Source organism: Pteropus alecto, unplaced genomic scaffold, assembly GCF_000325575.1.
Source record: "Pteropus alecto unplaced genomic scaffold, ASM32557v1 scaffold177, whole genome shotgun sequence".
Classification (NCBI taxonomy): Eukaryota; Metazoa; Chordata; class Mammalia; order Chiroptera; family Pteropodidae; genus Pteropus; species Pteropus alecto.
The window spans coordinates 11449104-11463180 of NW_006442207.1; the positions used below are offsets into that span (position 1 = coordinate 11449104).

Sequence of the window (14077 nt, forward strand, 5' to 3'; positions counted from 1 at the left end):
TTCTATGATAGAGACCTGAGCCCTCAAGTTACCCCTGCACCTCCCAGGAAGCCTGGCACATGGATGGGGGCGGGGGTGGGGGGGGCGGTGTGTGTGAAAATCCCACCCATCAGCACTAGAGATCGGAACATGATGGGCAGCCAAGCAGAACACCAGCCACACGGAGCTGTCACTCATCCCTCCAACACTTCTTGGGACTGCCATGTCAGGGGCACTGACCGGGCATTTGAAAAAAGCAAACCCAACCTAGGTGCTGCCCTCAAGATGCTTTTCACCCCTTGCTATCTTTTCTAATATTCAAATTTTTCTAATAAGCAACTTGCTAGGCTCCCCCCAGAAGATGTTCCTTTTAAATCGGGTGGAACGTTTGCTCTTGATATTTATATTGGAAACAAACAAAACAAGAGTATGGCAGTTTGCATTGTGCGGTATAGAAGGGAAAAGGATCCCAAACCAAGAGGGTCATGGTTGAGAAGCCAGGGAAGGCTTCCGCGAGGCAAGGGATGAGAGGACCCTCTGGGCTGGCTCCATCCATAAATTGTCACCTGTTTCTCGTTTCTGCAGAAGGGGGGACCAGCAACGGCTATGCTAAAACAGGCTCTCTTGGTGGAGGGAGCCGGCTGGAGAAACAGAGCCTGACACATGGTAGCAGCGGCTACATAAACTCAAGTAAGTGCCTGCTAGTGGGAGGGGACGGGGGAAGAGCAGATGGACAGGGAGAGAGAATCCTGCAAAGAGAGGACAAAACTATTTGTCATCCATTCCAAATGCCCCAAAGAGCTATGTAAAGTACATGCAACCCAGCAAAGGCATCTGCATCTGATGCCTGCTTACAATGGGCTCAATTTTCATTAAGTCCCCACTATAAATAACAATAATTAATTACGGAGGCTTCATAGGGAGGAGACTGCTTTTTCACTGGGCAAGCATCCAACACAGGCCTATTGTTCCCCATGAAACCCTCTTTCATGGTATCTCTCTCACCGAAACAAAACAAAAGAAGGCAAGGAAGAAAAAAAAACCAGCACATACATAACCCATAAAGCCATTTAAAAAATCTCGAAGCGACACTAAAGAGACCTAAGACAGACAAATGGCCAGGATGACCAAGAGAAGCGCCTGCCCTTATCCGTTTAGGAACCTTCCACATCAAATTGTTTTAGTCTCTCCAGCAGTGATCTACGATTAAAGCCCAGGCCCTTAAGAAAAGTTCCGCCGAAGCCCCTCCATGTCTATGCCCTGTAGCCATGTGCGTCAAGGGACCTCCCTGCCTTCCAGTGGTCAGCTTGGGAAGGAAGGGCAGGAGCAATTCCACCATTTCTAAGCAGTTGTGGGATGCTGAGGTGGGCTCCTCCAGTACTGGGCTCCGCCAGTACTGACCTCCTCCGGCCCCTCCACAGGGCCTTCTTTTCTTATGAGCAGCCTGGGTAGACTTAGTGAACGTAACTGGATGTCATCCTGCTGACGTGCTGTGAGGACTGACGCTTTTCCCTGCTTGTAGGTGGAAGCACACGAGGCAACGCCTCCACCTCTAGCTATAGGAGGGCTCATTCACCTGCCTCCACTTTGCCCAACTCACCGGGTTCAACCTTTGAAAGGAAAACTCACATCAGCCGCCATGGAACATACGAAGGTATCAGTCTCATGGATTTGAAAGAGAACCACTCTCTTCCCCATGTAACTTCACTCATCCTTGAAGACTGAAGTATTGGCACCTGTATTCACCCGTATCTGCCCCCTCACCTTTCTCTCCATTCTTCATTTCTTTTATGGACTGATATTAGTTGGCAATTTTGTTAACCTACCCACCCCTTCATTCATTCTTTCATTCATCCTTAGTCACTTTTTCAACTGGTATTATTTCAAATAGCTACCATGTTTTAACCTTGCAGAATGCTTTGATGGACTCTTAAATGAATCAGACATGGATCTTGTCTTCAAGGAACCTATAGTCTAATAGGCAAGTCAAGACAACAGATAAAAACAATAATGCAAAGTAGAAGGGGATTATCATTTCCAGCTAAGTCTCCAGGGAAAACTCTACAGGGGAGGTGGCATCTGAACTGGGCCTTTGTGTCGTGTAAGATTTTGATACCTGGAGGTGGAGAGATGGGACGTTCAGGGTTGCGGGAGCAGCAGCACAGCAAAGACGGGAAGGAGAGTCAGGCTTCAGTAGTAAGCAGCAGTGGTGCTTATGTGAAGCGGGCTTAAGGGACTCAGATTTGGTGCTGGCTCAGGTGTTTGAAATTTATTCTGCATGCAACGAGAAGCCACAGAGGTTTTGAACAAAACAGTCAATCATATTTGAGACCCAGGACTAGCTACATGCAAGAAGAGAGAGGCAAGGGGCCGAAGATGGTGACATATTAGACCATGCTCAATAGTCCAGGGAAGGGAAAACGTGGCCGGGATTAGGGTGGGACTTGCAGCGGGAGAGGAGAGAAGCAGCTGGAGGTGAGAGGTACTGCAGAGGTAGAATTGATAGGTTTGACAATTGATTAAATGTTGGGAGAAAGGGAGTATCAGAAGATCAGAAATAACAGAAGTATAAAACCAAGGCATCACTGAAGTAATAATTAGTAAAAGTTTATTGCGCACACACCAAAAAGGCAGTTTGCAGGCTGGGAGCACTCTAACCGAACATGGAGTGAGGCTCCGGGGCATATTGTTACAAAGCGGCTTATGCAATGAGGAAACAGTGACTGTTTATGCTTCATAGTGATTGGTTATATTATTAGAATTGTCTTAAGTGATAGGGAATTGGTCGGTGGTTACTTCAAATCAACCTTGGGAAACAGTTTAAGTTTTGCTTATGATTTTCAGAGGCATAAGCAGGAAGTGACCCAGGTTAAATGAGTCTTGCAAAATATGTTAAATTAAGCTTTGTTTGAATGATGAAATTGGTTTTGTCTGCTCAGGGGATTTTCAAAGCTGGTCCCCATTTATTTTTTTAATCTTAACGGGAGAAAAAGGAGTCAGCGATTCCGCTAAGATTTCACACACAGGTGGTTGGGTTCATGGTGGCACCAACATTTGCAGCAGGGAGCCCAGGTGGAGCCCCCAGGCAGATAAGTTCAGTTATTTGGTCCTGAAGTAGAGCCACTGGCATGGCTTTTGGGTGGGGGTACCGAGGAGGAAGGGGGACTCATAGAACTTGAGCTCAGAGAGACATCAAGACAGGACATCCCTTTTGGAGTCAGGCACCAAGAGATGCTGGTAGAAAGTGGAAAACTGAAGGAGTCGGCTGGGGAAGAGAATATACAAAGCAGAAGGGAGCAAAGAAAAAGTTGGTGGAAGAAAGAGAAAAGAAGCTAGAGGACACGGAGAGGAAGAGGTCTTCGAGGGGAGCGGGGAGGCCAGGAACAGGAGGCCTCATCGAAAGTGCTCAGCGTTGGGAAGGAGGCAGGAGGGAGGCATTTGGGTTCTGCTCCTGAGGTTACTAGTGTTCCTGGTGGAAAACGGGCAAGCCAGGCAGCAAACAGGTGATGGAGGATACTGGTGATGGAGAAGCAGGATTAAGGGATGGATAGCCCAGTAAATGATTTAAGACCCAGAGCTGTCGGGGGTCTCAGGGAGCCCCAAATCTATGTGAGGAGGATGGTGTCACTAAAGTGGTTTTTGCTGCTAGGTCTGCATGGGAGCTGGTACCTTCATTCTAACAGGGTCCACACTCAGGATGACCTTCACAAGGTCAGAGACACCCTAGTGCTGACAGGGGATAGGTCGCCCGCACCAGCACTGCGGTAACAAAAAAGGTATAGGGCCAACGCAGTCAAGGAAGGGAAAGCAAAAAAGGAAATAAAACCTCCTGCCTTCTTTTGTTCACCGAAGTAAATCAGGAACCAGAATAAAGAGCCACAACCACGTCCCACAGGCCCTGGCTGGGTTTAGTCAAGAGCTTGCTGGACAACACCTGTCGTCCTCCTGAACATGCAGGATGTGAGGTGCAGAAAGGAGGGACCCAGCAGCACCCACCCTCTCAGCTGCCATTTGGGCTTAAGTGACCATTGGTACAGGCAGGCCTCAGAGATTCTGCCAGTTCATCTCCAGGCCACCACAATAAAGCAAGTGTCACGATAAAGCTGGTCATAATCTTTTTGCCGATGGAGGATCTTCCCTTCCATCTGTAAAAACAAAACAGAACAAAAACACACAACAGCTGAGAGGTGCAATAAAGCATAATGTGCCTGTGCTAAACGTCTTATCCTCTCTCTCTCCAGGGAGTTCCAGTGGCAACTCTTCTCCAGAGTACCCTCGAAAGGAATTTGGTACGTCCTCATTTTCTGAAGAAATGGTCAAAGGAGGCACTGGGAAAATGCATGGGGTGAGGCGAGCAGGGAACGTCATGAGTGAAACAAATTCTTCTAAAGGAGTTTAACCTCTGCTCACCTGTTGTTGGTTGTGGTGGTGGGGTTTTTTGTTTTTTGTTTTTTGTTTTTTTTTGCTTTTTACCCTGAAACATTTTAAGGGGACTGGCAACCACATTTACTTGCTGTCATAAGCCTTTGCTCTTGACGCTATTAATATGACAAGCTTTTTATACAAGGCTCAGGCTTGGACAGATAAGCCCTAAGGCCAAGCAGCAAGTGTAGGATTTTTCCTTCCACAGGACACACAGAGACCTCCCAGCAAAGAGAAAGGGCAGGGGGCAGTGTTAGAACCCACAAATGCCAAGCACCCCAGCAGCTCCACCATGGCAGGCTTCAGTGGGGCATGTTTTATGCCAAGTGAAACCCAAGGCTACATCTTCATTTGGTCTTAAGTCTTTGGTCTGTGGTCTTGGATTCTCAGTGTGCACATGAATGGATGATATGATCATTGTACAGTGACCATAATTTTATTTATTTGCCTGTAGCAGGAAAACCAGGACAATCTAACAAAAAAAAAACTAAAGGAAGATCTAATAGTCTTTCAATACATTTGATCAGGGTGTAGTCAGCCAGTCCACATGGATCATGCCCCCAAATGAGTTACCTTAGCTAACTTAACACTTTGAGCATGAATTAACAACATTCATTTAGATAACACCCCAAATGCGCTGGGGCCTTGCAAAACTTTCTCTGCCTTTTGATTATATGGTCATCATTTATGAAGCATCCACCACCTATGTAAACTCCTACCTGGAAAAAAACACTGTGAAAATGATCTCTCTGTCCTGCAAATAGACCTACCTCCATGTCAAAAATATTTAGCATGCCACCTCTTATATATGCCTAAAATGACTTTTCTTTCTTTCTCAGCATCTTCTTCAACCAGAGGACGGAGCCAAACACGAGGTGAGCTCTATCACTGAGGTATTTTCTGAACATCTAATGTGTGTTCAGGCTTGAGGCAAGAAACGGGAGGAGAGCAGAAGAATGAATCAGGCACGATTTCTTCCCTCTTGAGCTTACAGCATCCTGGGAATCTTTTGCTGGCTCGCATCTAACGTGTGTTCAGGCTTGAGGCAAGAAACGGGAGAACAGAAGAATGAATCAGGCACGATTTCTTCCCTCCTGAGCTTACAGCATCCTGGGAATCTTTTGCTGGCTCCTCCAGGATGGGAAGGGTAATCCAATGAGGAGGCAGGAATGAAAACACATAGTAATGACCTGGGGAGGAGTTGGTTCTGCTGCTGTGGATTGTTTGAAGATGCTGACGCTGCATCTCGTTTCTCTTCTGGTCTCCTGGTTGACTTTAACAAGATGTGCTATAATGGCCTTTGTGTGTCAAAAACTGAGCAAAAGCCCTTGAGCAAAAATAGCACAAGGGCTCTATGACAGTTTTGCATTTCTCACACCTGCCCGTGGAGAAGGCTACAGGAGAGAACTGTGGTCCTTGGGAAAGCTGCTCTTGATGAATCTGGTGAGGGTGGCAGCAGGTGTCAGTGCCATGCACATGCCAGCATCGTACACAAGTCAGGGCCGTGCAAAAGGCAGAATTCTTCACAGGCTCCAGGAGTTCTCCACCACCAGCCCAGACTTCCCACAGGCTTTATTGCTCCAGTAACTTGAAAGTTAGGAACAAACCAACCACCCAGAACTTTAGGCCAATCCTTGAAAGATGCCAGTTCTCCATCTGAAACTAAGAATGTTAAATGACCCACTTCCTGCCCCTTCCACTTCTGAGGAGGCCAGAATGGCTAAGTAAATAGTACAGGTTTTAGAATTCTTTCACTAATGCTTAAGAGGCTCTGGAGGCCGGAGAGAAGCTTGGTTCCGGCAGTCGGGAAAGGGGTTGGTCATTGACGACTATGATGGAGCTACCTGCTTGGCCTGGGGTTTCTACCTGGGAGGTGTGCAGTGGGTAGGCTGGGATGTGATATAGGGAGGGAACATTGCTTTTTAAGCAGCACTCATCCTGGGTACACCTAGGTGTCCTGTTCCCGGGACACAGACATCTCGGAGCAGCCCAAAGATTTACCCACTGCTCACACAGCTCCGTGTCAGGCACTGTGACCCAAACCCCTTCATTCACAGACCTCTCCATCTCTTCCCTGTACAGAGAGTGAAATCCGAGTTCGACTGCAGAGTGCGTCCCCATCGACCCGATGTAAGTGGTTTCTGTCTTGCTGAAAAGGATCCAGAAACCCAGGGCTACTTGTGTGTGCGCATGCACACGATGACTCAGTCTAAGGGTCTTCTGTGAGAGCGACACTGGGCTAGGTGTAGGGGTAAGAAGCTGAGTAAGTCAGAGAGCCTGCTCCACTAGATTACCTTGCTATAAGAAATCCCATCCAGACGGACTTGGAATTAACTCACATGAAAGCAGCATAATGTTTAGGAGTTATGGGCCAAAAATTACTTTTGACACTTCAGAGATTACAAGGTCAGGGACCTAACACCTGAGGCAGTCTGTACAGGGGCTGAAGTCACTGTCGAACCATTTGTTTCAAGAGGTCTGGTTCTCTAACTGCCCTAGGTGTCAATTTCCCTTGATCCAGGATGACAGTGTCTTCCAGCTACAGAATCATCATCCCGTGGTGTCTGAGGAGGTGTAATTAGGAAGTAGCTACTGATGACTTTGACCTCCTTGTAGAGGTACTATATTTACGAGGCCATTAATATTACAAAGTGCCAGGTTGATAAGTGCTATAAATTGACAAAATGCAAAAATTATAAGGCTAACCAAAAATGTCCCAGAGTGTGAAGCAGATGCCATCCTCCCTACTATTCACAATGCCATAAATGTGACTCCCACTGCAGCTGGACTCAGGAAAGCATCCTGGGCCCACTGGAAAGCGTGGGGATTCTCTTACAGGGACGGAATTGGATGACGTTAAACGTTTGCTCAAGGGGAGCCGATCAGCAAGTGTGAGTCCCACCCGGAATTCCTCCAACACGCTCCCCATCCCCAAGAAAGGCACCATGGAGACCAAAACGGTGACGGCGAGCTCCCAGTCAGGTGAGCCTTGCAGCCCCGGGCTGCTGTGGAAAGAAGGGAACAAGGCAGCACATTTGCTCTGGCCCAGAAATTCAATCATACGCCACTGGCAAGCCTTTCAGGCTGTGGCAAAGCACTGAGCATTCGCCTCGTGAAGCATGAAAATGTGGGCTGTGCCTTTCTTACTCCCGTCTTTTGAGCTCTAGATCCTAGAGATTCTCTCCCAGGAGATGGCCAAAATCTGCTGGCCAGATTCCCCGAATGAAGAATACTGGGGCAAGTTGTAGTGTATTCATTCATTCATTCATTCATTCATTCAATGAATGTTTATTATATGCCTCTTCTATGCCAATCACCAGGCACTGAGGAAAGGCAATGAACAAAGCAGACACAGTCACATCCTCGTGGAGGTGAGGGCCCTCGGGGGAAGTCAGATAACCTAAGAGATCGTAGCCAGGTTGGATGAGTGTCGTTCAACACTCATGTATCACGTGCCTACAAACTACAAGGTAGATTCTGTGGGAGGAAGAAAGAGGAATAAGAAGATGCTTGGAGGGACATGAGGAAAGAAGCCAGTCCTGCGAGGATGTGAAGCTTTCCCGTCATTCGACACTGAAAAGAAAAGCCCTTGAGATTGTAATCTTCCTTTTGTTTTTTAATACAAAGCTGAAACTTCTGCGTACTTTATGACCTGTGTAACTAGCTCCCTCTCGTATAAGGAATAGGCAGAATTGGTTTCAATTGAAGTGGCACCAAAAACCCCTCTTGGAGGCAGAGTGCCCCTTGGGTCTAGTTGGCATGTAGGAATGTTTAAGGAGAGTTTATCCAGAGAAGGCTGTCATCCTCGGGGTGCGGCCGGGAAGTGAGGGCTTCCTACCTGTGTGTGCCCTGCGCCTGGAATTCTGTCAGGATTCACTGTGAGGCCTCATTCGCCGCTTCTGAGCATCTTTGAAGGTGGAGTCAGCAACAGACAGTGAGGACATTGGTGGGGACAGCGCACCAGGAGGTGGGGAGAAGAGCTTAGAAGGAGAAATGGGCGAACCCCAGAGCCAAAGTTACCCACTCCACATTTTACCAAGAGGCCGCGAGAATTGCTAATCCCAGAGATAAAGTTTGCACCAACTCCAAGGTTTCAGAGGGAAGTGGAATGGCCAGTGGCCCCGGTTTACCCGAAACCGAGGGAGTCCTGTGACAAGGACCTTCAGGGCTAAACTAGGAAAGTCCCAGCAAACCAAGCCAACTGGGTCATCCCAGCACAGAATACTGATTTGTCTCTCACTGGTGTGTATGTGTCTGTCTGCCTGTCTGTCTGTCTGTCTCCAGTTAAAGGAATCTATGACACAACTATCCTGGATGCCAACCTTCCCTCCCACATGTGGTCTTCCACCTTGCCAGTGGGGTCCTCCATGGGAACTTATCGCAACAATGTGACAACCCAAAGCTCGTCCCTCCTCAACACCAATGCCTATTCTGCAGGCTCAGGTACGTGAGGCACAGTGCATGTCCCCTCCACCTTTGAACCCTCTACACTTTTACCTGGAGATGAATGACCATAAGGCTGTCTAGAGATGCTTTCTGTGGCCAAAATGGCTACATGTCCCAGGGCTTTTCCAATGGAACTTCAATTCAATTCAATCTCTAGCGTGTTTCTTCAGGACGAGTCTCCTATCAAAAGGACTGTATTACTCCATGTATCCGTAACAGGAAAGAACATGTGGATATATTTTGTGACGTTGAGCAAGTCATTTATCTTCTCTGGGCTTCAAGTGCCTTTTCTATAAAATGGTCACTAACAAGTGGAGCTTTGGCTGAAGCCAGTGTCCACTCGAGGCCTGACCAACCTATGATTACCCCTTGGGTAGCATCTAAGGCACACCAGAACTAATGTTTGGTTGTCTGCTGCAAGGCAAGAGCCTAAGATTTCCTAAAACAGAAATTTAAAAGTTATAAAAATGCAACCCTGGTGTTTCTTCTGGAGCTTCCACGCTGTTTGGGGCCAGACTTGCCTCTCACCAGCCTTCCCCCTTCCCTGCAGTCTTTGGGGTTCCAAACAACATGGCATCCTGCTCCCCAACTCTGCACCCTGGAATCAGCACCTCCTCCTCAGGTCAGTACTCCCAGCTTTAATTGCCTTTTCTAGATGGTTTACTTAAAAAAAAAAAAATTGGGATGAGGAAAAGGAGATAGATGTCCTTTTTGCCCAAGAGTGTGAGGACATTCCCGCACAGAAACCAATGTAGAGGCTGCAGCCAAGGGGCTGTGTTAGCAGGCACAGAGCCTGCCCTCTATCAGAGAGACGTCTGGGTCCCTAAGGGAGAGGTCTGATGGGGGAGGGGCCAGAGACCTCACGTACTCATTCTGCGCTGGTCCCTTTATTTTCTCTGAGAGGTAGAGAAGTGGAAGCAAAGGAACTAAGTGAGGCTTAGCTTTAGGACAGTTCAGATGAAAAGCATCAAGTTAGAAGGCTCTTACTTCAGATCTTTTCATACATTTACGGTTCATTAGAGGCTCAAATTTATTCACTCTATGTCCACATACATGGCAATAGCCTGTATGTAAGTAACTTAGCAGCCACATCTTTTTTTTAAAGGAATCTGCCTTCTCCCTGCAGTAGCATGACTAATAAATATAATGATGTGGGCCTTCCTTATTTACTTGGCTGGCATATCTGCAAATGCAGATTTAGCATTCTGATTTTCAGCACCTCCCATTGACTAGCATTTCACCAAACCCAGAAGACACTTGGTTCATGCTTTATTTCTTCTGCCTTTGTTATTCTGTTTTGCAAAGTCCTGACTGAGGATATTGGATCCACAGACCTTGCACCCCCAACACTAGATGGGATGGAATAAGAAAAGCTGCTAATTGGGGGAGGAAGGAGCCTCTGCACATTGTTAAAAACAAACAACCGGCCTTTGATATCATAATGGGAGTCAGGGGAGCTTTATGTGTTTGAGTCAGTTCAAGAGAAAACAAGGGCTCTGCCAAGTCAGTGCTTCTTGGCCCCCTGCGTCCTTATCCTACGCACACAGTTCCCACACTGTGTACCAAGACACCCCAGGGTGCCACAGGGAACAGGATCTCGAGGATATTTAAAAATGTTTAGAGATACAGAGATATCTGCCAGACTCTGTGTGAACTACTACTATTAAGTTGTGTGGCTCTAACTACTCAAGAAATGGAACTGTTAGTAACTTTTGGCCCAGGGTGGGGAGGTGGGGCGTTCAAAAAAATGGCTGTCATTTAGAATGGGAAAACTGAGAAAGTTTGGGAATCTCTGTCATATGCAAAGGCATATATCATGAAAATGGTTTGGGGGGTTCCCGGAGCAGGGGACCGCTTAAAGCTGAGGGCCCTCCTCTACGCACCTGTGCTCACCTGCCTTCAATTCCTTGCACAGTGTTTGGCATGCAGAACAATCTGGGCCCCAGCTCCTCTGCCCTGTCCCATGGCGCGGCCACCACCTCCACAGGTCAGTAGCTGAGGTTTGGAGCCTAGGGGCTGGGAAGTAATGTCTCTTTGCAGCGATAACTCACAATACCCCTTTACAACAACGGGATCAGAAGGACTGAAATGTCACTAAAAATCAATCAACCTTTCCCACCAAAGCGCTATCCCTGCCCCCCACCCCACCTCCAAGATCCGAACCTCCATCATATGTTGGCTCAGACGTAAGTGAAACCTCAGAGGAGCATTGCTGTGGGGTTCACCTGTATATCCCCATGTCTCACTGCTGTCCCTGACAGCCTACTGTCACCGTAAATCAGTCAGCTGGCTGATGTTACCGTGTACCCTCTGTGCAAACCTGGGGGCGGAGGAACAGAAGTGTGAGCCTCAGCCCTGGCCTTCAACTTACTATACTGTTCAGTTGCTTACTTTTAAGTTGAAAGTCTAACGCACATGAAACAATCGGAAAATCCCATAAGACAACATGAATCAAGTTGTACATAGCAGATATTAGGGCTGTTGGAGTTGGGAAGGGAAGGTGATGTGGGAGGGTCTAGGAGAACTTCATGGAGGAGGAGGCCTTTGGACGGTCCTAGAAGGATGAGAATTATACTAAGAAAGTTCCATCTAAACTCTCACTGCTGCCTCCACGGCTGGAGAGAGTTGATTTTGTTATTCATTATTCTTCATTTTGTTATTCATTATTATTATTCATTATTATTGCCATCCACTCACCTGGGGAGGCTACCTGTCTGCTAGGGCCGGTCAAGCTGCTTCTAAGTTGCATGGATCCGCCCTCCCACACTGGTGCCATTTACTCAGTGGTTCCTCTCTTGCAGCATATGGTGTGAAGAAAAACGCACCCCACAACCCTGCTGTTGTGAGTACTGGCGTGTCCACCTCTTCTGGTGAGTGCTGTCCCAGGGTATGGTGTGTCCAGGGGCGCACGACAGCACAGGGAGAATTGCCACACAGTGATACACGATGTATGGGATAGGTGCAATGGAAGAGAGAATAATACCCACTGGTGGCCTAAGGTCTGCAAATGGGACTCACCTCAATGGCCTCTCAGTTATTTCCAGGACTGAGTAGAGATGAGCATCCTCCCGACCTTACTTTGACCTCCCTGTCCAAGGGAGGCAAGAAACTCCACCCTCCAGACCTGCCTAGGGTCAGACACTTACACCCAGGCCCCAGCCTTGCCTGGAAGCCCCTGACTTGCTCCTGTTACACTTCGTCTATCACAAAAGCCAGGGAGCCGCTCAAAGCTGCCACACCCTCCTTACTTTCTGTAGAATCTTTATTTATCTAATTGGGCTCATGGCTCTTTCCTCCATTGTTCTGATCCTAGTGTATTTCCTTCCATTCAACAATTCATTAATTCAGAAAATACTTAGCGAACACCTGCTTTGTATGAGACTGTTCTAAGCACCTGGAGCACAGACGTAAACAAGGCAAGAGAGATTCCTGCCCTTGCTAGGCTGATAATTGCAATGGAAGAGGCAAAGTACACAAGCAGACAAAGTACACAAGATAATTTGAAGGAAAGAAATAGATGAGGTGGTAGAGAAGGTATGTTAGATGGTACCTCCGCCCCAGACACTAGCACTTGAGACCTGAAGGATAGAAATGAACCTACCAAGTTAATTAAAGAAGGGCCTGCCTGACAAGGGGGTACTTTTTGCCCATTCACAAAAGATCCTGTAATGTCCAGGCAAGAGGCAGCCACATACGCCAGCTGTACAGTGCTTCTGACATCGACCCAACTTCCTCATCACCAGGCCCAGCCAGGAGGGGAGGGTGTCTTTGATCCCCAGTATGCTTCTTAGTAGCTACAGTTACTAAGAAGCGGGAGACCCTCAGACACACCCGCTAACCTCTCTCTTCCTCCCTACTCTTCTCTTCTTGCTCCTTCTTTTCCGGTCATTTCTTCCCTCTCCTTTCCCTTGACACCTTTTCCTTCCTCCTCACCCACTTCTTTCCTCTCCAGCCTGTACCACGAGTGTCCAGAATGATGAAACAGTCTTGCACAAAGACTGTAAATTCCTGATCCTGGAGAAAGATAATGTGCCTGCCAAGAAGGAGATGGAGCTGCTGATCATGACCAAGGACAGCGGGAAGGTCTTTACTGCCTCCCCCGCCAGCATTGCTGCAAGTACGCAGGAGCCCATGTGACTCAGATTTCGGGAGAAAGGCAGACAGTGAGGAGACCGAATGTCCTAGCAAGACAGTTTGAGATGTTTTCATAACGCTAGCATAGTCCTCCCACTCAAAGGAAAAATGCCTGCCTAAATAAGGTATCCCAAGGTCTTTTCCAGAATTTTCCAGACAAGCCAGGAAAATTCTGGAAAAGAGCTTCCAGAGGGGCCTTTGGCAACAGTAGCAAGACTCCCAACCACTAGCACAGATCGAGAGATTAACCCCTGAAAAACTGGGTCCTTTTCCTACCAGGCTAACCACTACCTCCCTAAACAGGAGAAGATGTGAGGCAGGGGTGGGGAGTGGGGAGAGAATATCCTAGATTATCATGGGTTTTGTGCACAGCTTCTTTTTCAGAGGACACCCTGAAAAAGGAAAAGCAAGCTGCCTACACCTCCGAAACCAGCCTACTACTGGAAGCTAATGGTAAGATCAAATTTGGTCGCTGTCTACCTTGCCTTTGGCCAATCCACATTTCATTTATTTATTTGTCTTTTGAGACCTCACTACTTGAAGTCTGGTCCCTGGACCGGCAGCACCTGGGAGCATGTCAGAAATGCATTCTCCCAGGCCCTAGGCCAGACCTGCTGAGTCAGGGGCTGCGTTTTAACAAGTTTTCCAATTGATTCATGCATGTGTATTATTGAAGTAAAAGTCTTCCGTATTTAAAGTCCACAGTGATATTTTTTCCTCATCTTACTTGTCCTCCCTTAATTTTCAGAACTAACAGAAAAATATTTTGCAAGGCACTTGCTAGCTTTATTTTTTTCTTCCCAAATAGCTGAATTTTCTCCTGGATAAGCACATTTCTTCACTGCTCTGGGTCCTCTACAATCTCTCCAAATCACTGATTTTAGGGAGATCATTAAAAGAAGGGAAAAGTTACATCATAGAATATATTTTAGATAAATGCAAATGAAAGCAGTTATAATCCTGAGAAGGCCTGACCCTAAGTCTTCTAAGTTAGTGGTTCCTTATATTCTAGGGGTGGAGATGGGGCTGTGGAGCCAAAAGACCCTTTCAGAATCTGATGAAAGCTGTAAACAATTTTCCCAGAAAATTCCACACA

General features: G+C 47.3%; 1 protein-coding gene across 1 annotated transcript in view; it reads left to right on the top strand.

Moving 5' to 3' along the window:
- Nucleotides 1-14077, top strand: part of COL17A1 (collagen type XVII alpha 1 chain) — a 50647-nt gene that overhangs the window by 7893 nt on the left and 28677 nt on the right. Inside the window, exons 4-15 of the mRNA XM_015596324.2 lie at nucleotides 565-669; nucleotides 1502-1633; nucleotides 4221-4268; nucleotides 5241-5276; nucleotides 6484-6531; nucleotides 7240-7383; nucleotides 8686-8844; nucleotides 9398-9469; nucleotides 10763-10834; nucleotides 11649-11717; nucleotides 12800-12964; nucleotides 13354-13434. Coding sequence (XP_015451810.1) covers nucleotides 565-669; nucleotides 1502-1633; nucleotides 4221-4268; nucleotides 5241-5276; nucleotides 6484-6531; nucleotides 7240-7383; nucleotides 8686-8844; nucleotides 9398-9469; nucleotides 10763-10834; nucleotides 11649-11717; nucleotides 12800-12964; nucleotides 13354-13434 — 1131 coding nt within the window. The remainder of the gene's footprint in view (nucleotides 1-564; nucleotides 670-1501; nucleotides 1634-4220; nucleotides 4269-5240; nucleotides 5277-6483; nucleotides 6532-7239; nucleotides 7384-8685; nucleotides 8845-9397; nucleotides 9470-10762; nucleotides 10835-11648; nucleotides 11718-12799; nucleotides 12965-13353; nucleotides 13435-14077) is intronic.